Source organism: Hypomesus transpacificus, chromosome 8 (assembly GCF_021917145.1).
Source record: "Hypomesus transpacificus isolate Combined female chromosome 8, fHypTra1, whole genome shotgun sequence".
NCBI lineage: Eukaryota > Metazoa > Chordata > Actinopteri > Osmeriformes > Osmeridae > Hypomesus > Hypomesus transpacificus.
In genome coordinates, this window is record NC_061067.1 from 778132 (window position 1) to 805366 (window position 27235).

At 41.3% G+C, this 27235-nt stretch overlaps 1 protein-coding gene across 6 annotated transcripts in view; it reads right to left on the bottom strand.

Annotated features, from left to right (window-relative positions):
• vipr1b (vasoactive intestinal peptide receptor 1b) overlaps positions 1-27235 on the bottom strand; it is a 45786-nt gene extending 18551 nt beyond the window's left edge. For 2 of the 6 annotated variants that reach the window (XM_047023999.1, XM_047023996.1), the window contains exons 1-5: positions 26924-27087; positions 24351-24425; positions 24197-24271; positions 8787-8877; positions 6073-6189 (exon numbers count right to left, since the gene is read on the bottom strand). In XM_047023999.1, the coding sequence (XP_046879955.1) occupies positions 6073-6189; positions 8787-8877; positions 24197-24271; positions 24351-24425; positions 26924-26947 (382 nt within the window). In that variant the 5' untranslated portion in view covers positions 26948-27087. Of the gene's footprint in view, positions 1-6072; positions 6190-8786; positions 8878-15927; positions 16280-24196; positions 24272-24350; positions 24426-26923; positions 27088-27149 lie in introns of those variants that run through there. The other 4 variants (XM_047023997.1, XM_047023998.1, XM_047024000.1 and 1 more) reach the window with 4 other exon arrangements.

Here is a 27235-nt window from a genome sequence, read left to right on the forward strand (position 1 = left end):
AAACTTGGCGCTAAAACTGGAGTGTCAAATAAATCAATGTTCACCTGGTGTTGTTTCCTGTGGTACATTTAGAGAACATGGTTCCTGTCAATATGCTCCAGGTGGCTTAACCAAAATACATCTAATTAAAACAAGTAACAGTTTCTGAGGATGCATGCAATCACACACAAACAGACACAGAAATACACCCCTATCTTGTTGTGCCGCCAAAAAAACGACAAAGATTTAATTGAATCTGACAAATAAATTGCCATCAAAACCAACCAAAGAAGGCTTAGAGATCCATCAATGATAACTAATAAACCGATAAACTGAACCGGTTGAAAGGGCGCTGACAGAAGAGTCATTTAGGACGACACAATCTGAGGGTATTTGGAGTCTGTCAAAAACCCCCAAATCCAATTTACTCTCTGTATATCCTACGGCAATATCATCACCCTGAAAAAGATGTCAGACATTAGCACTAGCATCCACCATGGACTGTAGTTGAAAATAGGCCTTAGCAACACAAGGCAGTAGTAAGAACCAAACCAAGAGTTCAATTCAGGAAGTCAAAGTCAAATCCCCTGATGCGTCAACAATTGTTTATAGTTAATAATTTATATAATTACTGTTTGGTAAACATTAGATTGTAAACATTAATAAAGAGATAAGCCTGTAGGATCTGACAGGCCTGTGCACCATATTTGCTTAATGCCTCTTGGTTTTGCTTATGACAGTGTTTGCTTTTAGACCAACAGGGCCCTCTTTGTCTCCAACCTTAGAACTACCTCATATACTTCCACATTTTTATGCAGAAGCACACACCTATTCCTCCTCAATAACTGCACCCTCCAAATCCATTTTTCTGGGTCAAACTAGCTGTCAAAATGCCACAGAGACCATTTGGAGCATAGCACCCTACTAATCCTAAACATTCAACAGCCCGTTATCAATCTTAATAGCATAATCTGTCCATTCTTATGCAGCTGTCGCATTTACTGAAAAATCTATAATAAATCTATAGGTGCCTGTTGTCAAGGCCTCCGGTTGCATAGCACACCAGAGCGTTAGCAGAGCCAGGAGCGTAGGTTGACTTTAATAAGCCCATACTTAGAACATTCTCCCAATTTTTTATATAAACAAACTGACAGAAATATAGCCTTCTAACTTGGCATGCACAGTAGGTTACACACAGCCCAGTATAAAGGTAGATAGTCAGACGCAAAGAGGCCAAAGTTCTGTTATCTTCAAATAAAATAAAATAGAAATGTATTTGTATAGCCCTTTTTACAAGACATGTAACATAGGGCTTCACATATGCCCACAGAACTGTCCCTCCTCAGCCAACCTAAATCTTATCTTCACTCCAACTCCTACTTCAGGACCTCCTACTGGTCTATCCATTACCAAATGACAGCAGATGGAGCAACATTTTCCAACCCAACTGACATCCACTTTTAGAAAAGAACCAAGTACAACAGTGTGCAGAGATGAGCGATTTCAACTGGCATCACAACAAGGATTCACCCACACTACATAGAGAAAGGCTACTGTTCAAACTACAAGCCCCGTTGCTGTCTCAACAAACCCACATCACACTCGCGACAGGACAAGCTGCAGCTTCTCCACGCCCGGCTCAAACATAGTCTGCCTAATGACGGGTCAGCCTGACATCCGAGAGCAAAAACCTTTGTAAAAGCAATAGAACAACCTTGTTTCTAGTGGCATGGTGGCATGCAGCCCTTTCATCATCTAGTCCTATTGATATGGAATAGTATTGGTTGACATGGTGTTTCTGTTCCTGGGGGGCTACACTACAGTAGGCACTGATGAAAGAAAGGTAAACCATGTTCCACTAGAATCCTGCGAGTCTCCTTGATTTAAATGACCGCTCATCCAACCTGTGACTCATTCTCTATTCCTCCTCTCTCAACCTGCGGCTGCGGTGAATCACCTACATTCTTGAACCTGGCAGCTCACCAATATCCTTTATATGGAAATGGCATATGTATGAAAGCTTAGTGATCTCCAAGGAAGCAGTGTGGCTCATTATTGAGTTTCAAAATGTCTGGAGGACCACTGGTGGAACAAGGTAATCTATCAAGAGAATCTAAGGGACATCTGGGTAAATACCAGTCCAGGAATATTCTTTAAAGTTTACTTTTTTTTCCTTGCGGCTCCACAAGTGATTTATTTTCTTGCTCAGGAAGATCAATATCTAAGATGGAGTCAGACACATAACAGCTAAAGATGCGTCTTCACTTCCCATTATTATAATAATTAATTTGCACACAAAAATTGGTGTAACTTGCCAGAAAATGTGATGGATGATCATTCCAATACAGGTTATACTATCTTAACTTTTAATGAGGTAAAAAAAAGAAAGTTTTGGGTCAGCAAGATGGTAGTCTTTTGTCGCACACAAGAAAAAATACTTCCCTTCAAGTGGCAAGAATACCTCACAAATGCAGGTCACGTAACAAGGGTGTGTGTGTGTGTGTGTGAGGTCTGAGCGTGGCCGTGTGTGGATGGGCGCTCCAGTGGTGTTGAACACGGCTCCTGAGCCTGAGCAGTCTGCAGTCTCCTGTCTGCCTCCCCCCTAGGGGGGCCGCTGCCATCGGCAACAGCACTAAGGTCGCTCCACCCGGTCGATCCAGCCACGGCACCGTGAAGTGTGAAAGAGAGAGGCCCTGAATTTGTTTCCAGTCAGCGTGGCTTGGCGTTTCTGAGAAGAGCGTTAAACTGGCTGCTGTTTGTGTCAGCAGGTTGGGGGGCCAGGCTAAACTTATCCTTAGCTGTGGCTGGCATTGTACATGTTTGCTGTCGTTTTAAACGGCAAATACAAAAGTTATTCCGTTTAAACCCAGGACGGTTAAGACAAGTACATTTCCTATTCGATTTCTTCGACCCTGGATTTGTTCAGACCTCTAAAAGGACATAAAACTTAACTGGACTAATAACCAAAATCCCATAGTTCCCATACCACTGTCGTTTCTACACAAATGGCGGACATTTTGTTGAGTTTACCAATTACACAAGGAACAATACTCCGCACCACTGCGTTCTGAGCGAGTCTGATGTCTGTCTGTATCAGTCAAGCTCTGAGGAATCACTTAGGAATAACTCCATCTACAAGATAGTGCTCTCCAGCCAAATACCTTAAAACGGTTAAACAGTCCTTCTGATTGATCACTTAAAAACAACCATTTCATTTCAACATCTAAGTGTGAGATTTTCCCACCTACCACCACAGTATCGAATGTGTGTCTGTCAATAATACACTGCCAGAACTGCGTTCCTGAGGGGGAGAATCCCCCAGACTGGAGTATCAGTCTTGCTGAATAGGAGTCAGAGGGAGTCAGATGGCTGAGTGGTGAGGGAGCATCTCTGTGATTTAATCTGGGGCAGCGCTGGGCACATAACTCCCATCCCCACAGGCAGACTCAGTAGGAATATCGGAGTAAAAGATGGACAAGGAGGAAGTGCTTTTTACTGGCCTCTCATTCTGCAGGGTGTGAGGGGGAAGTATGGTGTGGGGGACAACCACTGAAGGGGTGAGGAGGAAGGGCATTCACGTTGATGACTCATTCCATTAAGACCTCCTCCCCTCGTGCAATATTAGCAGTGTGTGTGTGTCTAGGACTCTGCCAAGGGGTGGTCAGAGACAAACCGCAGGGTCCTGTCACCCAGAGTGATGGACACCAGCGTGCCCTGCATCCTCTCCCTGATGAGGGAGGTAAAGGGACCATGTGTTTCCAGACACAGTGTTGGGAGTCAGATGGCTGAGCGGTTAGGGAGTCGGGCTAGTAATCAGAAGGTTGCCGGATCGATACCCCGCCGTGCCAAATGACGTTGTGTCCTTGGGCAAGGCACTTCACCCTACTTGCTTCGGGGGGAATGTCCCTGTACTTACTGTAAGTCGCTCTGGATAAGAGCGTCTGCTAAATGACTAAATGTAAATGTAACGCAAATGATTCGATATAGCAAAGCTTGAAGCCTCTATTTAACTCGTGCGAAATGTAAAAGATTGACGTGTAATTGTTTATGATCTACGATGGAGATCAGAATACTTTGCTGAGCCATCGTCTCATGAAAGGAGACTAAAAGCAAGTCGAAGGTGTGTCATGTTTCACAGACTACAGATAAAAACAAAGCTTACACACACTTAATATGATTTGGGTGCATCAATGGATGTTTATCTTACACTGATTGTGGCAGTAATTTCTCACTATTCTATTACCTCTCTCACTTCTTACTGCAGGGGGTTTTCGTGTGTTTGAATGCAGATTCATGTAGGAAATAAATTTCAATCTCAAGCGACATGATTCTCATTCAATTTCCAATCAACAGCATATGGGAAAGAGTGAAAAGCTAATTGTAAGTCTTTTGCTGCAAATATCCACGATTGAGGTGTCTGATTACTTTCTTTGCTCCAAAAATGTATCTTCATTCTATTAAATATATAAATTCATCAGGGAAAAACAATTGAACCAACAGTGTTCGACTACAAACAGACATGGAATACCATCTATTCATTTCAGTATGAGACAGCAAACTGTAGGTTTTTAGTTTTAGAGGAATATTTTAACTCATCGATGCTCTGGTCCACATATCGTGAGGAACTACCTCAGCCTTTGGCAGCTTTTAGACCGCCCACTCCCGTGAAAGCATCATTTAAACCCTTAAAACATGCAGAGTCCTATTTTAGCTTTTAGACCTGACACTTTGTCTCAACACAGCATCATGAGGGGTTTGGAATGCATTCCGGGCCCTCTTGATGCTTTCTTGTGAACCAAACACACCATTTAACTGGGATGTGATAATGACTATGAGTGCCATCTGGATACCTCCTCTGAGGTAGAGTTTCTGTGTTAGCATGCAGCTTAGCATACGTAGCTTAGCATACGTAGCTTAGCATACGCACACCTCATTATTGGGGCCACACTGTAGGGGGGATACTTAAATTATTTATAGTGTACTGCCTTGGCTTAATGTTTCTTGGATTTTGTGTTATCCATTTAAAATACATTTTCAACAAACTTTACAAACTACCTTGAAAACATCCAAACAGTGAAATGGATGAAAACTGTTTCAGATAGTTATAGTTACTTCATTTTTTAGGTACAGTGTATAAAACATGTTATTCACAAAATCAATCCTTTGGCTGTGAAATGCAACCCCTTTAATATGATTTATGGCACATATTCTGCCAAAACTAGACATTTAACGGACATGATCCTTGACACAGATTTTTCTTTATCTCTGGACTTAAAACATGACAATTTGTCTTTGATGCCAAGTTATACATAAATACACCAGCATTGAGACCAGATTATCTATGCAATGCAGGGCTGGTATGAGTAATCACAAGAGGATATACAATAAGCTCATCTTTCAATAATTCACAGAAAGTGCTGTTCCTAAACCAAGGAATCTCAGATGGCTAATCCATCTGTTATGCTACCAACAGAATGACACAGGGGTAAGTATCTTATATATTCCTATGACATAATATTTACCTTTATCTGTCTTTTACTCCATCAGAATGTTCCCCACCCCCCGCCTTTGAACAGTTTAGAGTGTGTATTGCTGGTATATTTCAACTAAAAAACACTATCTGTTTAAAATGACTATCTTTTCACTCTCTCTCTTTTCTCTCAGTGATAATAATGCCAACCAGCTACAGTTTTGATGGAAGTCTGTTCTGTTGTCTTCTGTCCTGAAGTGACCATAAAATGAATTTAAAGGCAAAATGCTGCCACCAAAACTACTACAGGACCTCAGATGCCTGCAGCCGTTGTCTATGATTGTTTTATGAAAGATTACACAGTTTTTCTTTTGTGAAACAGTTCTCTGTTTCTCAATGTTGAGAACTGAAAATACTCAAGGTGACAACATTTAAAATCACTTCACACCTAGACCTATATTTGATGCTGTGTCGATTTGTTACTTGTTTATCTTTAAGAGCCCAATACGACAACTTGCATCACGTTTACATACTTCTTTTGCCACCAAGCTACTTAAAGTTAGCCTACCTTAACCTACTTTAAGGGTTAATGGACTGTGTCAAGTGTTGAACAAAACATTTACCTTTACCTTTATGCTGATCACTAAAGTAACTGAAGTAAGTAGGGCAGAATATTGTGACCACCTCTCCAAACTTTGCTGATGGCCAACAGGCGATCGAGTCCCACATCCCTTGGCAACCTGCAAAGACAAAAAATCAATACAGTCATCAATAAAGGGGAGTTCAAATAGTAAAAGATTTTAACATGGCTGTTTTGCTAGCTGCCATTAAGAGGTATAACAAGTAGTTGTTATTTTTGTTCCACTTATTGGAAATACCAAGATTCACAGGTTTACACTTAACATCAAGATCAACATCCTGTTTTACAAATGATCATCAATCAGCCGGAGCAGACTCATGTCACGACCAGCACACATGGACATATTCTACCGATATCATTCAACACCAGCTCCAACAAGTACTGAAGTACTGTCTGTTTAGATGTCTCTTTGGAGGTATACACAATTCTTCCAGATGCAATCATAGGTGAGTTTCCTAGGTATGTAGTATGTGTCAATAAATGTCAAGTTGAATGATCCTTTTAAGTAGAGCACCTTACCTCTTTCAAAAACTCATTACCTGTCAAATAACATCTGTCCCACTTATGCATCTGACACAAAGTCATAAGTCTGAATGTTATTAAGTCAGAATGTTATGAAGCTATGAAGGTGTGCAGCATAGTATATTAACACACCTAAACCTATGCTATAAATCTGCTTCCTAATCCAAGACTGCATTTTTCTGTTTGTCAGGATTACAGCTTTTGGCCAACTAGGTCGTATCAATTAAAATGCTAATTTAAATGGTGCCAAAGGGAGAATGTTAAACAGTTTAATTAAGACAAGTTTATTTCAGGTATTTCAAGATGGAAATGTTGACTAAATGAATTGGCCTGCTTTAACACTTATAACACAAATAAATAAACAAGCAAAACAAGTAACAGTAAACATGTAAAAAAATCATCAAATTTAAAATAAGTTAGTTTCCTGATCTCCTGAACTTGGGAGGTCACTGAAAACTCGTCACAACTAAATTTAGAGCTAAGAATCCCCTTCATAGCTGAGATAGCCCAGTCTACCATACATTATAATTAACGCCGATATATGCAAGTCTGACATATGGAAATTTGGTCTACGCAGCATGAAGATTGAACTAAGAATTGAAAAATGATCTATGTGTTTATATCATGAGTCGTTTCATTGAATCTGGAGCAGTAGAGAATGGAATAGACCTAAGCAACCATCCCCAAACCCCCCACTCTCCCTACAAATGATTTACTCTACATCCAACCAATATCTTGCAAGACTTCACTGTTATCTTTCCTCTCACATTAAAACGCACGGCCTGTGAAATAATTTTTCCACTTCAAGACATAATAGGCTACATTGAGAGTGCGACATTTACATAACATTTTGTCAATTGGCACACATTAAAAAGAATGCCACCACTGTAAGCAAAATGCTATAAACAACATAGAAAGTTGTTATTTTCAACAACAAATTATTCACCAAAACAAAGACTCAAATGCTCCTATGGATTTCAGCTTTTTCTAGAGGACCATAGAAACCTGTACTGTGACAGTAGCCACACAATCCTTATCTCCTTAATCACCGTTATTTACATAAATCTGCAACTTTATCTACTTCCTCGACAGGAAAATTGGTAGACTGGAAAGGTCACATATCTTGTAATTGGATTTACATAGCCATGGAGCCATGTAATAGAGTATGTTTTTCACTAAGCTCAAAGACTTCTGTGGATGTCAGCTGCACATCAGATGAAATCTTCCTAATGTTTATGACTTCATAAAACTGACCATACACCGTGGGAAGCTGTTAAGATTGTACATGTCTGACGTTCTATGTCATTTAGAATGCTAATGTTTCTTTCAAAGCATGACACGCACGGCTACAAAAGGTCTAAAACTAAATACATGTTTACAAAGGGATGTACAGCAGAAGCCAAATGATTCACTTTTGTTGTGTGTATGTTTTATACAGCGTACATATTTTATGCACGTTTTCTAATCTTTCACTTTCTAGATTTTTTTTTAATGAAAGTTTTTGTTGATATACGTGACAACAATCATGTTCCCTGGGGAAATCAGTGGCGTGTTATAGATAGCATTGAGTTGCACGAAAGGGACAAAACAAGGAATTGAAATGGATGGCCTTCACTTCAAACGTGAGAGTAAACTGTCATTTGAATTAACCAGCCATGTTCACTGAGAGTTTTATAATTGGAGTTTCGCTCTGACAGTCCTAACAGACTTGAAAGAACTAGCCTACCTTTTCTTTCATTGGTTCAGTGTGACAGGACGGTCCAACAAGGACAACCTATTTCACACTTCACTGAGTCCAAACAGAAAAGCTCATGTATGATCACAGACCTGACGTGCCACAGAGGCAAAACATAAATACGAAGAGATTTCTAAAATACGTTAACTCCCAGAACAATCGCTTCCGAGCGATGAGACAAATTTTCTCAACAGTGGCGCCTTTGTTTACATACAGAACTGGGCTGGAAATCACCAGAACTAAACAACCGAGGTGTCCATGTGCAATAACAGTGACACGGAACGGGGATGCAATTTCAGATTGGTACGTTTGGGTCATAACACTGTTGGGGTCTTCATCCAGCATCATCTTGGTTTTCACACCTATTTTTCTGTAAATTGCCTTCTATGAATAAATACCATGAGAGAGGAAAGCAATGCATTGTGGGTGGAAAAACTGACCTTCCGTGACATTCCCTGCGGTTCTGTTCTCGCAGTGCTCTTTCTCCTGCTCAATCTCATTCACCACATCACACATCTGCATGGACGACACCTGAGGGACACACAGAACACAAGTTTGTTCATTTCGCAAAAAAACAAACACTGAACCAGACTGCCTTTGATGCAGTGCTCCCGTCAAGGTCTCCTGTGAGCTCATGTCAATCAGGAAGATTGGAAGTGTAGGGAAACGTAGCGGTTCTTATCAACTTTTTTTCGTATTTTTCACCCTTGTCATATTTTACCCTTACCAAACCAAAGTGTGTAAAAATGCATTCATTGTTATTTATGATGTAGGGTTTGTGTCAACGCAAAATCTGAAAGTCTGTCAACGTTTTCTCCCTTCAGGGTGAACATAAAAGTTCTGCAGGCGAGTTGAGACTGAACAGACCCTTACAGATTAGTGTCAACACACCATGTCTGACGCAAGAACTCCCCTGGCCCCCGACCCCCCAGCACTGACCCCGAATCCTCCACCTTGCTAATGGATGATATCATATTGATAAAAGTGGAAGTGAGGAGAGAGGTCCAGTGAGTAAGGGGCACGACTGTTCATCTGTGTCAAAAGCCGCTGACAAACTCGAGCTGACACTGGCTGGCGTAGTGCCGTGGGTCACTGAAGATGTGTAAGAGCGAAGCGGCTCGAGAAGGTCAGCGGAGAAGGGGTGGGTGGGCGGGCGAGAGAGAGAGAGAGATGGCACATGGTGGAGGAGAGGGTAAATAAGAGGGGAGGGAAGTAAAAAAGGGAAAAAGACAGAGGGAGAGAGAGAAAAAAGAGAGAGGAAGGGAGAAAGAGAAAGCAAAGAAAACACGGAATAAGTAAGATGCAGACGGGGGGGGGGGGGGGGGTAGGAGGGTGAGGAGGAGTCCCCCTCCTCCTGCTCTGGACAAGGGAAGGAGTTCTATGCAGACAGCAGCCACACAGACCTATCTGCTTATTCATGGCTTCCCAGACAGGATTACACAGGCAAGACAAGGCAGCTTCCCAGCACAGCCCACTGCGGTATCATGGACACAATATTAAACACAGGGGGTCAGGATTAGTGGCTTTAACATCACAACAACAAAGACAAACGCTTGTACCATAACACGTTTTTGAGGTGAGCTTGTTATCACATCCTCAAACCACATTTCATCACCCCCTATCCCCACAGGCGGTGGCCTCACGAACACACGCATGCCGTGGAGAGTGACGCATTCACGGGCACGAACCGTAGTGATCCTCATGAATGCATGGATGATACGCTGAGTTGGGATGTGTGGTTCCCAGGGCTTTTGTACCCTGAGTGGTCTACACAGATGTTGGGCTTCTGCCAGGATCATCAGGGTCCCTCCACTCAGCTCAGCTGACATCTCCAGGACATTAGCAGACCTCTCCCCGGGCAGCCGCAGTCTTAATGCCTTCAACAACCCCCGTACCAACAGCAAACTCAGAACTGCGTACTGATGACTGTCATCACTTCAGAATCAAGCTGGGAAGGATAGAGTGTTCTGCTACAGTGTAGAATCCCTACTGGTCCGAATGGAGGAGGGGTTCCGTGGGCATGTCTGTTTGCTGAATTTAACTACCGTTGATGAAGATATAGATTCAATTCATCAATAGATTTCGTACTGTAAGTGGTGTAAGATGACAAGCTTGCAGACACGGTGGACATACAGTGTAAACACGGAATTTGACAGCGGCTTCTGAGCTTTTGCTATTCCATCACAGACGTGTCACACCGCAATTTCTCTCTTTCATATTTACAAAGTCCAGAAAAATTACAACTTTGTATAGCCTCTCCATACACAAGCTGTCAAACCATAAGGAGGGAAGGTCACGCTGACTGCTCTAAAAGCCACCAGGATACCCAGCATTAGATGCAATCAAGATTATCAGGACACACAATTATACCCCCCCCCCAGCCTGTCCATCTCTCCCCGTGTCCTCTTCTCTTTCTCTCGCTCCCTCACTCTCGCTCTCTCTCGCCTGTCTCAAAACATGACCATCACTGTCATTATTCTTCCAGACAGTTCTCATTTAGCACAATAGATATATGTAGGTAAAATAGGTATTCAAAGAGCTCTCACTACAGAACGTTGCAAATATATTTGATTCAATGCCACAACATCAAAAGTATGTCGATACATACAAAGTGGTGTAGGTTTATGTACAAAGCTCACGTTTAGAGGCAAATAGAAAGTAACCAGCACAGCATACTAAGCCCCATGTTGTCTATCAGGAAGCGAAAGTATGAGGTTCTCCTAGACGTAGGACATAAGCTATCAGATGACTTTGCCAAAAGGTTGTTCTAACAAAAAAGATCGACTGGGCTGTGTGGCTAGTCCGTGGACAATCCCCCATCATCACGCAGCACAGCCGAGCAACAGACCACCAGGATGCCCCCTACAGAACACCCAGATACTTCCTGGTCTGTTTCCCATCTGTCAGGCCTTATCTGGGCCTAAATCATCATCCCCAAATCATCCTCACAGCTCTCGGTGGATGAGTGGCTATCGTACTCTCATCCACCCTGGAACATAGAAGCCTCTGCTATCTGAAATCTCAATCAACATAGAATTCCACACATTCTACCCCCCCCCCCCCCCCCCCCCCCCCCCCCCATCAACAGGTCCACAGCAATATCTACAGTAATAACATAGGACTGTGTAAAGAAGATCAACCAAGCAAACCTTTTTTTGACAACCCTGAAATTGATCGTATAGCAGTGAGAAGACATAGGCTGCTAAAGGGTGTGACTGGAGACGTGAGTTGAGGTGTCAATGGGAAGCCAACTTCTGCTTCTCTGTTTAACAACAAAACAATCACCTCTTTTTTTCTTTTTTTACAAAGTCAATATCAATGAGTAGTGTTCCACAGCACTTGAATTAGCACAATTCTTAAGTTCTTATTTAAGCTACAAGAAAAAAACATGGTTAGCATAGGTCAAAGCATATGCTTCTCAAAGACACTGGAGAGGGTTTCTGCTATTACTGGAACTAAATCAAACATATTAGGATATTAATGTAATCCTCTTTTAAATGTGTTGCAGGCGAACATGCCTGAGCTCCTGCATAACGATCTCTTATCTCTCCTGAGAAGAATATACCAATGCTATATCTTCAGGACAGCACTAATACTGGGTAAATACAGAAAGAATGTAGCCAGATTTCTTAATCAGGAGGAAAAACAGACAGGACAGCAGGCAACAAGCTGGGCCGTGGGATAGTATCGTCCAAGTGTACTTGACTGGATGGGGATTAATAGTTCATTTATCATACTATACAGATTTTAACCAGGCATATATGCAAAGCCAAGTCACAACAAAACTGAGTTTTTGGCTTAACACACGGTTATGATTGAAGAGGTGGATGAGACAGAGTAGCGTTTCCTGCTGTCTGGCTGTTTGTGTTGGAGAGAAGAGGATGATCTGGTTCGATTGCTTCCCGTCATCACGGCCTGTTAAAGTAAAGCATCAAGCATCGGAAAGCTACAAACTCTGAGCTAATTGTCACGTTAAACTGCTGCAGACAAAACTCAGCCCAGACACATTGCGGTGACGTGAAACACTTGCGCTGTAGTTTCTCAATGGCTTCCTCCAGGCTAACAGGATTAATTTATCTGTCTGCCTTTGGAGAGCGGAGGATGCACGCTAAGGCCGTAGCCATGGAGTCAACATTGGGGGGGACGAATTAGGTTTTTTTCGGACAGCGTGCGTGGTTGCGTGGTTGAATATTGGATGTCCCACCCCCCAATATGTATTATGATTACGGCTTTGATGCACGTGTATGTGTGCCAACTGCCAAGTTGACGGTTTGTTAGCACACATCTTATCACTTTGGTTGCCAGGTTGATGTTATTCCTAGACACGTGTTCTCTTGTCTATCGGTCGCGTGAAGATTACAATCTAGTAAAACAAAGAATGTAGCCAACAGAGGATTATAAAATAAAACAACTGATGTGCAGTTGGAAAATATAAGTGTATTGACTAAAGTGTTACTATTTCAATCTTCAGAGGACATTTTATACTAAATATGCTCCCAGAGAAATTGCTTTGCGTTTTGATTTGCAGGCAAACATATGAACGTGTCCAATTTGATTTCAGGCCGGACGTTTCACCAAGCGGAGAAGATAAATACAGGAAACATGTCCGTCCCTATGTTCCAAAAACTGTTTACAAGGACAGAGGGTGACAGTTATATCTGCATTCGAAGTATGCTGAGCAATTTGTCAAAATGAAATGTTGTTTCTATTTGGTTTGAAGCACAGTTCGGATGTAGGAACGTGAGGAGGACCTAAGCACCGATATCGGCCACCCGAGACGAGACCCCCCTCCCTTCTCCTCTAGTCTCCTCTGCACTGTGTCACACAAATAACTCTGACATGTAACCCACTCTCACACATTTCTGGCACTTCAGGGGTCTGGTCACCCTTCCTAATACTACCCAATCTCAGCCTGTACATCGTAGGTCATGTCAGGGTGTTATTGTAAAGCTGCGTCTGAGGATTGTAGGAAAAGGGACAGATGTTTTAAGAGCTGGGCAGGCAGATGTTTAAAAAACGTTCACACAAATACTTGTGATAGCCTCTGAAAATATGTCAACAAAAGCTTTCCATGCAGCAGCCCAGGCCGCACGGTGGGCCAGACATCTGAGGGTTGTCAGGGGGAGAGGGAATCCATTTTTCAGAGAACTTTGGAAATTCGCACTTTGAGTCCACACTGTGGTCCCCCTGCTGGGAAAAGATAGCTACTCTTGTCAGGACACATTCAAACACAAGACTGTCTGACTGTCTGAATTGTGTAAAAAATACATATACAATTTATACCATAATCACACTTTTTTCTTTCTCCACAAAGATTGTGGGGGGACACATTTTAAACCACAACAATTGATACCCATTCATATGCTCTTCTAGTTCACCAATGTATTTTCCTTTTAAGGAGTTTCCCTTTCTCTGCCTTTTCACATCTTCAAAACTTTTTCAGTATTGAAAATTGTGAGGCAACGGGCTGTTGTCTCTGTCACGCTAAATCAACTGGCATCAGGTTTTTCATACAACCCCCAGTCATAAATCACAGCCTTATTTAACAGCAGAAACATGATTTCAAACGTGTGCTGTGAGATGAATGACTGATAGATACTGAAGTCAAGGGCTCAGTGAAAAGCCTCCTTGGCCAAGTCAATGGTGTCAAAAAATATGAATGGTTTGATGCAGTGGCGTGTTCAGGGAGTGGCCTACGGTGGCACGGGCCACCGCTGAAATCTGATTGGCCACCCCAATATCTTAAAATATGATTGGCTATATGCCCAGTCAGAGGCGGGCCACCCCTTGTGCCACCCCTATCAAAAATGTCTGGACACGCCCCTGGTTTGGTGGGGACAGGAAGTGAAAGAGCAATCTTTGAAGTAAACACAGAAGTGTCTTGGGTTAATGGACAGGTATATAGTTTGCTATCGAAAATATTTTAATTTGACTCAATCCTTGCATAATGGATTTTCCAAATTAGTCTCAAGCCAATTGTGCTATAAGTACTGCAATAATTATTTTATAAATGATTTAAATTTAAATCAGCATTTTCCGCAAGAATCCATTAAATTGGCCCTCTTTCCGGAACCATTAATTACACTAATTAGTATTTAATAACGTTCAATTAAGGTAATATCAAGCATGACCATAGTTACCTGGGCCAGCTTTAAGTAAGAGTGAAAAACACATGTAAATCACAAGTCATTAATCCCTGTTTTATTTACTCTGCAAGAAGATAAATGCTAGCAGTTGTTCGATGATGATTAGGTCATACTAACACATGGTCGATGCCTGTCTTGCCTCCACTTGCACTTTAAATGCCTTCAACTGCCACAACAATTTATATTTTAAGTGTGGTATGTATCCTGAATGGTACTCTTAAACACACCTACTTTCCACAGAAAAATTTTGTTATTTACATTAAACAGCAACAGTGTCTGTCTGTCATTGTAAACACAAACATCTTCAAACAGAACCACTTTCCTTGTGAAAAGGATGACACAACTGCAAAAACGTCATATTACTGTTTTTTTTTCTGCAAAACCACTTGTCTTAAGCCTAACTGTGCTTTAGACAAGTGGTTTTGCAGAAAAAAAAACAATAATATGACGTTTTTGCAGTTGTGTCATCCTTGTAGAACTCCTCTGCTTATCTTATGATTTGCCTTCAGATATCAAACTGACAGCTCAGTTAGGTAACCACACAGAGGCTACTGTACTTCAAACTCAAACTGCCACCCATGCTCATAGTCCACGTTTGTAAAGCAAAAAGACATTTCAAATCTCCCCCTGAATTATACTGTACATCCTTAGTAATCATAGTGGACAGTTTCACATAGGTGACATAAATGTCACTACAGATTAGTTATCATAATCAGTGTGCTTTTGATGTGGCATCCTATTGGACTAATAAGGCTATTCTGCGTAAGAGACAACAAGCACTTAAATTAAACCCCTACACTGACATTACTTTAACCGTGAAGTAAGGGAATGTCAAAATTGGGTAGAATTAAGTGAGAAAGATTGTGTATTGGAGATGCCACTGAAGTATGATGATATTTATACTAGTAATTACAATTGTGTGTCCTAAAAAATGTAAGGATGTGTGTACCCTGGAGTGACTAATTCCTTCCGTGGGTGCCCAAAGCAGAGGCTCTATCGATGGCGTTAGTCACAATAAAAGGTCATCTTGGTTTGACGTGGATATACGAACCTCCAAAATCTACAAGCGGAAGCTAGCCAATTAGTTGATATCATTAAGTTTGAGATGCAACCACTTCAAGGTTGGACAACGTTGCGTATTTACGCAAAACATGTTCAAATGTAAGAATGTATAGATTAGCGACTCTGGTATCGATGCAATTTCGTAACTTTAAATAGATTTGATCCGAGGTCTGACGCCTTTATATTTTAATGAACTAGGCTACAATACGTATGATACAGTTCGCAGGATGACAAACAGCAGGCACCGCACCTTCCGACTGTTGTTCGACAACGCCGAGGAGGCAAGTCGTATCCATTTGTTGAAACAATGACTTCTTATTCATTAGTGTCGGTGAAACATTTTAGTAGTGAGAAGAGATGGTAAACGACTTACCACAGACAGCACGAGGTGTATTGAAAGTAGAAGAATCGCGCATTTAGAGGCATCCATCATGTTATTTGAGTTCTGACAAAGACTAAACTGTTAAAGTCCCTTGAATTTGTCCGGAGTTTGTAATTCAATAAATAAAAAATTGGTCTCCAAACTAGATTGAACTACTTTGAGATCACTCCAAAGACTTTTCATCGGCACAGTAGTCAGTGTATAGCGTGAAGCCGTCAACACTAGCAGGGATAACTTCGCCAGTGGCTGCAGTGCGCGTTCACCTTAACTTGCGCACGCCCTTTGGTCGTTGGATCTTCTTTAATTGTAGCGGTCGATTCTCCATTCAGGATTCTGCTAGTAAACTGGTCCGACACAGCAGCCAATGATCACTGCTAGTGACTCATCGTGACAGTTAAATGTATATGAGGTGTCAGAGAACGGTCAGGAACTCAGTCTAATGAATTTGCCCTAATGGCATAATGCTCTTAGCATTTTTATTGCTGCCTCGCGTTCAACAAACTGTCATCTGCTATATATTGTATTACATTCGTCTGTAAACAATGTACAATTTACATTGGGAATTGTGGTGTTGTACCGACAATATTGTGAATGGCTAATAGATTTAGTGTGTGCTTTATCATGCAATGTGAGAATACAGCCTTAACTCTTCACCATAGCCAGGATAAGGGACCAAGTAATGGTGTGTATTTGAAGCTTACACTCTAAAGTAAACCTCATAGTGACAAAACAAAGGTTTACCTTGGACTCTGAACGTTTTAGGTGTGGTTACAGCGTCACTCCAAAGTTTCCATCCAGCTCTCAATTAGGAACTATGAAATCATAATCATCCAAGTAGACAACTAATTAGTTTCTCACCGTTCACTCATTGACGTTAAGCTTGAAATTCATAAATAAAATCGCAATTCAAAGACCGCCTAACGACTGCTGCTTATAAGAAATGTCCTGTTGATTATTCATGCATAGACAGCTCACAATAAAATGGTTTGGAGCTCCCGTCAAAGCCTATCAGAATTTCGTCAAAGCATTGTGGGAAAAGATTACAGGAGAAGTGCGCTTAGCAGCACAGTATAGCTTTGCATTGTAAACAAGCATGACCTTCTGTTTCAATGGAGAGAAGGTGCACTATTCCAAACCATTGTGTGTGAAGTTTAGATGACTATACTTCGTAAGTGCCGAAGCCCTCTCGGACGACTTGATATTGAATTAAGACTTTTCTCCCATAAAATGTATCTCTAACCACCATGATGCAAAGCAAATCCCTGTTGCAATCACATTAAATATATTATGACTAATGGGTTTTATGGGTGATTGATTCTGACTGAGTTTATCACTGTTCCAAGTTGTGATACAGTAGATCAAAGACAGAGCAAGGGAAGGTGTGAGAAAGGGGTTTGCGAGACTGTTTTCTATATTTGTGTAGCAATGCTTAAACAATTTATTGTACTCATGTTTTTGGCCAAAATCAACAGGCGTAACTTGACCAATTTATAATACAGTATCGCAAAGCAGCTGTGAAGTCAGCCAGTAAGAGTATACTCATAACAGAAGTGTTTACAGATACATGTGAACACTGTGGATTTTAACGTGATTAAAAGTCTGAAAAATAAGCAAGTCTAAAACCTATTAAAGATGTTAAGTCACCAAAATGACATAACACTGTAATCTTAAGAGATAGAGGGATGGGAGTCATGAAGCAGGCGTTCTTCTGTCATTCATGTCATTCATTCCTACTGAAACTATAAACTTATACCACCTTTACTGAAACTGTATCACAACTTGAAAGTTTGAATGAAATCCCTTGTGTTAACCATTTTCCTAGTCCAGGAACTTGTGCCAATGGTTCTTTTATAACCTTGGCACTTGGCTAACCATGGGCTTTTCTATTTCAATATTCTCTCTGCTGCAATCAACTTACATACTTTTACATTTAGTCATTTAGCAGATGCGCTTATCCAGAGCTACTTACAGTAAGTACAGGGACATTCCCCCTCAAGGCAAGTATTTGGAACAGCCGGGAATCAAACCAGCAACCTTCTGATTACTTGCCCGATTCCCTAACCGCTCAGCCATCTGACTCCCTACTTACAGACTTGCCTCGGCATCTGTGGCAGGGAAGGATTTGAATGTTTCCCTTTCTTCCACCTTGGGCTTCAACCACGAGTTGGAAGTTAACCAGCCATACCTCTGCTGAAACCAGTGAATGGCCGAACCATGTAGCGGATATAAAGAGGAAGTTGACAATGTTTTTCAATACCTGGGCTTTAGTCCCAGCACAGTCAATTTGCAGGATTCTCATTGTGTTGAAGACATTATGGTTCACTGCTACAGTGGGAGAATCTAAAACAGATAGAAGCAAAGTAGATGATAACTAGATTGCTGGGTCTTTATTTGGTGGAATTACACCACACACACCACTAGGGGCAGTGTCTCATAGAATTGGTTTTCCAATTAGAAAATCTGGAAGTGGAAACAAGCAGAGGCCGATGCATTATATCAATGCATATCACTTACATTGATAAATGTTTGTGTAGATTACATTTTCTTATCAGCAAGTTTGTCTCATTAGCTCTTGATTCTTTCGATTGAAACCTAGGTCTAATATAAGACATTGTATACATTTAATGTCATCAATATAGTCTGCGTTTTGCCAAAAGTTTCATTTTTGTTTTTGTTGTCACTGTTGTGAATTAATGCTGCGGTGCTGTACATATAATATTTGTTTGTTTTTTAGTAAAGAAGTGTTTCTTAAATGTTTACTTTCTGTTTTTGTTGCGTTATGGATTAACGTAACTATGTGATAATCTTTTGTTTACTTTGCTAATGTTGTGTTATGCATATTAGGGCAATTACTGTGGGGGGAATTGGTACTTTTAGAAATCTGACCGACTTCACCTTTTGATGTCCTGAAATCCTCTCAGTCATACACCATTCAGTTTCCAGCCACTATTGCTGAAGTCACTGGCGTTTCAATTTCTTATCAGTCCTAAATTCAGATATACAGACACCACAGTAAGTGGGGGACATCACAGGACTGTAAACAGGAAGAAGGAAGATAGAGTGAGATTTACAGAACCCTACAGAGGCCCAAGGCTAAGATTAATCAATACGATTTCTTCATCCCCATTATCATCAATTCTGCCATGTAGGAACAACATTTCTATCACATGGTTCTTGCACACAGGAGCCACTGGTGTCACAGTATCAGTCTTATTACTCACAATCAGAGGTCGATGCTCAACCAGGAAATCAACCAAAGTGGCTATTATGGTCTCCTTAAAAGGTTAATGGTTACAATTTTATGTCACTGTTCCAGAATGCCCTATATGTCTCTTTGGTACCGTAAATGTGCACCAATAGACGTGTTGCCCTGAGATTAGCTGGGATGGTTGCCTCAGATTAGCTGGTGTAAGTGTGTTATAGGTGCCTCACTGTGGAATCACCAGCCCTTCAAAATACGTACTCTATCTTTCCCTCTGCTAACATGAACTGAGACATTTACTTCTTCTCTGTGACTTATTTTCTAAAGAATATTAGCCTACAAGGACAGCTGAGTCACAGTAAAAAGAAAAATGAATAGAAAAACTGAAAGGAGTCTGCATCTGAAATCTCTCTTCCAACTCATCATTGTATTTTTTGTTCAAGAAATACAGCAGGCAATACTGTCGAGTCTGTTTATAATCAGAGTTACAATGAATGAGCCCTTTTTTACCATTTATAGTGTTTGTGTGTTAGTAACTGGAACCAAATAATTTGCGGCAGGAGGTTGACAGATCATAAATAACCAAAATCCATCTGCCAAACTACTGTATATTCTTTGGTGTTAATTTAATTGCCTGGCAGTCAACTCTTTTGCGTATAATAGTCTCTCTTGTGTGTTTGCGAGTTTGAATTGGTTGAAGTATAGCCACAGCAGGCAGGTTGTTTTCAAACGCAAGTTTTTCTATTTAGTAAATGATGAGAACCTGTGAAAATCACCCCCTTATAAATAAACCGAAGCCCTGATGGATCTAGCTATAACACATTTAGCCACAGCTTTAGCCACAGCTATAACACATAGAGCTGCAGTGTTCACAAAGGTAGCCAAATGGTCTCTTCACTCTTCGGTGAGTCAAAAGAACCCTCAACGGGTGCCCAGTACACCAACACCACATTCCAGATCTGTCAGCTTCGCCCGCTCTGCGTGTGTCTCTCCAGCCAGCACTACCCCTTAATCGCCATAGTGACATACACACACACTCCCCAAGTGCAGAGGATCAGACGTGATTTTCAACGTGACCGACCAACACAAACACAATCAACAAGGCTCTGGTGAGACATCGCGAGGAACAACTGGTGCATTCCTCCACTGCCCTCCAAGACCGTACGCTGTGCCTATTTAGGGCCACTGTTTCATTTGCACACAATTTTCGAGCTTAGCAGGCAATCAGGTAACCATAATAAGGTGAGTTTATTTACACATGATGAAACATACAGGGCTTCGTGAGTCATAGGTAGTCAAACAGGGGGCCAAGAGATGGAAAACATTTCTTTTTCCCATGGCTATCCAGCTAATGGTGTAGCTGGTTGAGAACGCACGACAAGCTGCTGCGAGCTGTGAAAGAAAACTGATTTCTTGACGGTGAACTGTTTTTAAAAATTTAATTTCGCCCTGCTTTCACACTCACACACACAAAGCTTCTGTATTATACTTGTATTGTCGTGCTGTAGTATGAGCGCACGGTCTTCGAGCGGGCGTCTCAAGGAGAGCCTGAGGGTCAGGGTATTGGCAGCGGATGGAGGTGCTGGAAGCAGGAAGCAGGAACCCAGAGCTGGAGGAACAGGTCAGGCACAGTGTGACAGAGTCGTTTTGGCCACCGTTCCATCTCAGGGACTAAGGAGCACCTGACACATTGGCTCACACCTCCGTGCAGAGATTACCCAGGTGGCTCGTGATGTCATGCCGAGATCTCACTCTGAAAGTCTGGAGATGTGATTTAAACCTTGACGAGGGAACTCTGCTGACCGTGATGATGGACCCTCCTGACATACTGAAGGGTTAAATGTCTCCTCCGCTTTGATTTAAAGATAATGGGATTTCCAGTTTGAACTTCAATTTTCTACTTTGTGACACTTTTAGTGGAGACTGAAGAGAGGATTCTGGTCAAGCTCAGACAGCACAGCTACCTCTGACCACATACTCACCACCTGAATCAACAATGTCATTTAATTTAGGGTTGGCATATTCTTGCGACCTACATCCAACTCCACAGAGTAAATGAACCCTGTGGCTTCATTAAAATATCAACGTCCTCTTTATTTTACCTTTGCTCTACGGCGTGTGTGTGCTGTCGTTAAACAGCTTTGGGTAAAACCTCATGTGCCCGTACACGAGTTTCTGATAAACCCAAAAGGAGGTGTTCCACTGCTCTGTTCTCCAGGCTGTGCTTAAAGTCCATAAGATAGTCACACCGCAGCTGCTATGTGAACAGTTATAGCCCACCAGCTGCATCTGATTTCCCAAAAGCATCCACCACTACCAGGTACATACTGTACCAATTTAGCTAATGTTACGACCTCATGTTACAAGACCTTAATATCAATTTTTACTTAAAGGCCTTTTACTTTATCTAGGTATTCTGCACAGGGGCTGGAGAGAAATAAAGAACAGAAAGAAGACAGAAATAGAGAATGTGATGGCAAAAAGTAAAATGGAGAAAAAAGAAATAGAGTCAGGGTTTGGAACGGGCTCCAAACATGTTTAGATGGACGCGTCAACTAATAGTCCACTGTTTCAAAAACACAAGTAGTTTGGCTTTCTTTAAATGAATCCCCCACAACAAGGTCTACCCAACACAGAAGTGATGCCTAAAACATTACACGGAGTTAGATAAATAACAGATTTCACAGGAGGATAGCCTCTGAGCATTATAAAACGTATCCAGTTAAAGTATTTGAACCTTCCTACAAATCATAGATTTATCCTTGACAGGCACAACATCTAGGGAGTCATCGTATCGTTGGATCATCCTCATCTATCATGTTGTTCTGTTTTTAGCTTGGTGGAACTGTTGCACACCGTTGTTTAAGGAGGAGGAGGAATGACCTCCTGTCACAAGTGGTGAGTGGGTGATGGTACTGCAAACTGAATGTAATATAGATTGACTGCGGGTCACAAATGAATGTTTGGGTCAAGAGCCCATGGTGTCACCGATAATCAATTTCCACACAATTGAATTCCATGGCACATACATGTTTCACCACAAACCTGAGGATCAATTTAACATCCATAAACAGTCTGCTAAGGGGCCAATGCAGACTACATGTCTCTCGTCCCAATGCAAATGTAAATGTCCCTTGTTTCATGATCATTACGAACAAATCTTAACCTTTTCAGAGAAGGACCGACATGTAGATGCTCTGTACATAGAAATTAGTTGTCTGTGACAACACCGTTTACTGTTGTGTGAGTTTGTGATTTGAAAATAAGAAAACAAATCTGTCATAATTCTTGGCAGAAGAAATTAAAAACTATTCATAAAATGTACTATCTTTTCAGAACATGGACAAAAAGTCAACATCAGACTAATTTTTTTTTTAGCTAATTGCTCATCATGATTCAGGCTATGTCTGCATTAAAACCCTCCAGATATCATGACGAATAGAGGCCCAATGTGATATGGATCACTAAAAATTACCATCTCCCTTTGGAGGTGAACACAAAGTCAAATGCAAAAAAACATTACAGTAAGAGAGGCCATTGCACAATAGTTGTGACACAACCGATTATGATCAATGGGTTTCCATCTCAAGTTAGCCTGCGAACATCTCACAGAACTCATTCTGAAATTATATTTTAACACTGAGATTCTACAAGCACTGCAATCATTACTGAGTGGGTTTACATTTACTCGCATGCAAATTTAACCGATGCAAGCTATAGGCAAACTGATGTACCCTGAAGTTGGTGTACTTATCTGTGACCACAACAGGCAAACAATGGATGCTATATCATTTCTTGCTTAGGTTGTCTAACATAATTACATTACTGCTCGGAGTGGTACTATGACCAGCACATTCTCAGCATTGGCAACATTTATAATTCAGACTGCAGGCATTGTGTATCGTACCCGGAGCAGAACTAGCAGTTAAGAACTACAAGTCGGAAAAACCGCAGGCTTATTGGATGAATTGTTAAACTGAGACCTTTTGATTCTCTGAACTGGGCCTATGCTCTGCAGGACTGGGCTACTGGGTGTGCAGATATTGGTGGCCCACCAGGAACAGGCACCAAAGCTAGAGTCCCCAAAACTCACAGAAAATGTCCTGTTTACCTTCTGCTACCTATGACTAGAAACTAGCATCAAATGATCACATCCAGAAGCTGTCAGTGTTTAAGGGGAAACAGTTTGAGTTTTGGAAAGTTTACTCTATTCCTTTCTAAAAGAGATGCAACCTAATTCATCATCACAGCTAAGTAATAACATTTCAAGACGCCCTGCCCAGACAAGTATATTGAATCGGTCTCCACTGTGCCTGGTGAAAATCTATTTAGGTAAATAATTAGAGTGGCGAAGGCTTAGATGAGCTTGTTTGGACAACTGCACCGACCCAGTATGAAACTGGTCTACAGGTCAAGAAATGCATGCCTCAAAATTCTCACCAGAATGATGAAAGCCCAATTCACAATGGCATTCAAACCAGGACTCTTGTCATGTTTACTAAATATACCGTTATAGGCTACAGTCGGATTCATTAAAGAATCATGATGTTGCAATATCCAAAACCTGTAAACAATAGAGGAATACAGATAAACTAGTTTTTTTTGCATCATTTTTTTAATGAACCACTGCTAGACACCGTCAAGTCTTGAGGGCTGTCAAATTTAATTTCAGCTCCAGATAGTTTGAACATGCACTCCTAATGGAGTCAGATGGCTGAGCGGTGAGGGAGTCGGGCTAGTAATCTGAAGGTTGCTGGATCGATTCCCCGCCGTGCCAAATGACGTTGTGTCATTGGGCAAGGCACTTCACCCTACTTGCCTCTGGGGGAATGTCCCCTGTATTTACTGTAAGTCGCTCTGGACAAGAGCGTCTGCTAAATGACTAAATGTAATTGTAATGGAAAGCACCACCATAAGGATCATCAGAGGGGTGGGTCAACAGAGGCTTTATCACAAGACGCATGAAATAGGTCTTTCCAATCCAAGCTTGATTTAAGAGTTGGTAGGCTTTAGTCTGCTTTAGAGACAGATCAATTTGTGACAAAGAGTTGTCCTCACCAAGTTCTGTATTATGCTGTTGTCTGCATCCGTGATGACAAAGAAAGTGATGGGCTCCCTTGCTTCAAACAGGACCTAGAAAGAATGACACGGAATAGATTAATTTACAAAATAAAAGTCAATAAAAATTAGAGGGTATAATTCTTGTCCTCACCAAGTTCTGTATTATGCTGTTGTCTGCATCCGTGATGACAAAGAAAGTGATGGGCTCCCTTGCTTCAAACAGGACCTAGAAAGAATGACACGGAATAGATTAATTTACAAAATAAAAGTCAATTAAAATTAGAGGGTAGCAACTTTAATAGTTGCACCAAAATATGTCAGATGAGTCAATATACTTCAACTGAAAAGGTCATAAATAATTAACAGCTCTGTTGCCGGGACAGGTAAGCAAATGTATCAGAATTCTGACCTTAGTACTGATTGTGTGAAATACATTCTATTCAATCATGTAGACATTCAATCATGTAGACGCTTTAACCAAGAGCCAAAAGAAGCTTTTAGGCAAATCGTTTTTTTGTATGAGGCAATCCATTACACTTTTAAAGGGGTTCTAATATCAAATTCTTTGCTCCTACTGTCCACAAACATTGAAGTGAAGGATTAATAAGTGGCACACTGGATGCTGGCCAATATGAAAGTTGCCAAGTCATGAGGTAAGACGATTCAGTCAGGGTATTTTGGGTAAAAAACACTTTGTGGTTAGAAAATCAATGGTAAGCCTTGAATTGGTTGGGTGGAAAAAGTAACGAAAAAAGCAAAAAACAAGATCGATAACAGCTCAAGCAGAAATAGGGCTCCTCAGATGCATTTCAAATGGCTGTAGAAGACCTTAAAACCTTAATTAGGATGTGTTTACCTGCACATACTGCTCTCACCTTTAGATGTAAGACACACGAGTTCCTCTGGGTAACATCCAACGCTTCAGTTAAGCACTCTGCTCTATTAAATGTACTTTACTGTTGCCTGTAATGTATTCCTTTAGGAAGGAAGAAACACCATCGGGATACTTGATACTGGCCAATTAGGGGAGATTGATATCCACACACTGAATTTCCTCATGGCAACGTTCACCCGTCATAGAAAACTTTAAAAGAAAATGTGGTTTCTTTCTGTAGTCCTGTGTGTGAAAGCATTATGTTTTAAACCAAACACATCTGTAGTCAGTCGAGGTAATTAAATGTATTAACTGCAAAGATGTAAAGTACTCCGCTTTCACACAGTATGGCTGTCAACTCCAATAAAGAATGATTCAAATGGGACCACAAGAGAGAACACATGGAATTGTCAGTTCCTTTGAAAATGACCCTACAAAGTTGTGGGTGGATGGATAATTGACCTTTCTCCTTGGTCTTCGATAATGTCCCATTACATGGCAGAGAAAGCAGAAGGGGACTGAATAATAAACACCACAGCTTTTGATCCCTGCCACTTGAGAAAACTGCCTATCGAAACCAAGGGCAGGCTATATGAAATTCACATGTCACAACTTAGCATGTGACAAGCCTCCAGGCCGGCCGACAACGCACGTGGGTGCATACATCTGCAGGACTACAGATAGGAGAGCACAAAGCTGACTATTTAGCCAACAAGTTAGTGCCTGACGTTAGCACTAAAGCACAGCTCAATGGGTCTGTCCACTACAGCTGTGTCACCTCAGCCACAAACATCCACCTGGCTAAACATTACCGTCAGTGACCATTCCTCCTGGTCTACCTGGAGTTCAGGGAGATTGCTCAAACTGTCACAGAAATTATCTCTGATCCCAGGAAAGAAGCACATGCTTTCATATCCACTGCTGTGTATCAAGAGCGCACGGGGGCTTCACATGCCTGAGGAAATGAGATTCTGACGATGACTCTGATGTAGTCAGGCCTACCGGGGAGTCTGGAACGTTTGTGTCAGCACAGTCTGACCTCATCCTCTCATTGAGTTGGTCGAAGACAAAATAAAGTTGAATAGAAAAAGATGATGGGTGTTCCAATCTCCAGCGGTAGAACATGCACACCTGACACTCACAGGAAAATGTTCTACAAAAACATAGATGCAGATGTGGTCACTGCTACTGTTTCACTATATATTATCAAGCCCCTGACCCCTGCAATTATCTCTGATAGACAGTATTGTTGCAAGGGACTCTGAGATGGACAATGTAAGTAAGTAAGAAAGTAAGTAAGTAAATAAGTAAGTAAATTGTATTCATAAAGCACACTAACACAGCAAGGCTGACTGAGGTGAACAAGAGTACACAAAATAAACACCATAAAATACATATAAAAACAAAATACAAACAGTCAATAACAGTAAAATAAGTAACAATACAACTCAAGAGGTAGTGGGAAACGCTAGTGCATATAGGTGCGTTTTAAGTTTGGATTTAAAAACAGACAATGTGACAATGCAGTGATGACACAAGGACCAGACGAGACACTGAACTTGTACCAACATCAGTTTTCTTATCTTCTCCAGCAGGAGAGCAGAAAACCTTCTAAAGCCATTATTCCGATTCAGCTCATTAATTTGTTTTTCACAACAGCTCTCAAGAATCTTTCCTGGTGATTCCGTCTATGGTTTCCTATTAAGTCTGCTGTGTCATTAAATGTGTAGGCTCTGTCTTTCTTTGTTCTCTCACATATGCATAGCATTCCCTTGGCCTGTTTTCTGGATGACAACTGTTCACAATCCATTTGATACACTTTCCAAGAAAACGCAAACTGAGATATTTACATCGTCGCTTTCTGTAACATCCATCCACCCGGCACCGCAGCACTCGGTGAAGTATCCTCACCGTTCAAAGTCGGTCCTGTGCGTGACAGAACAGAAAGTAACTGGCAACACAACAAAAGCATTTAATGAACTTCAACCATACATTTCAGTAGCCTACCACTCCTGTAAACCGAGATAAAGTGTGGCCCTTGAGATTGTAGGTCACAGAATATTATCATCGCCTCACCCAAAAAACGCCCTTCAGATAACACAGAGCCTTTAATCATGAGTCGTGGTGCGACTGCAGAACAGGTTCTGTGCTACGTTTGAGAA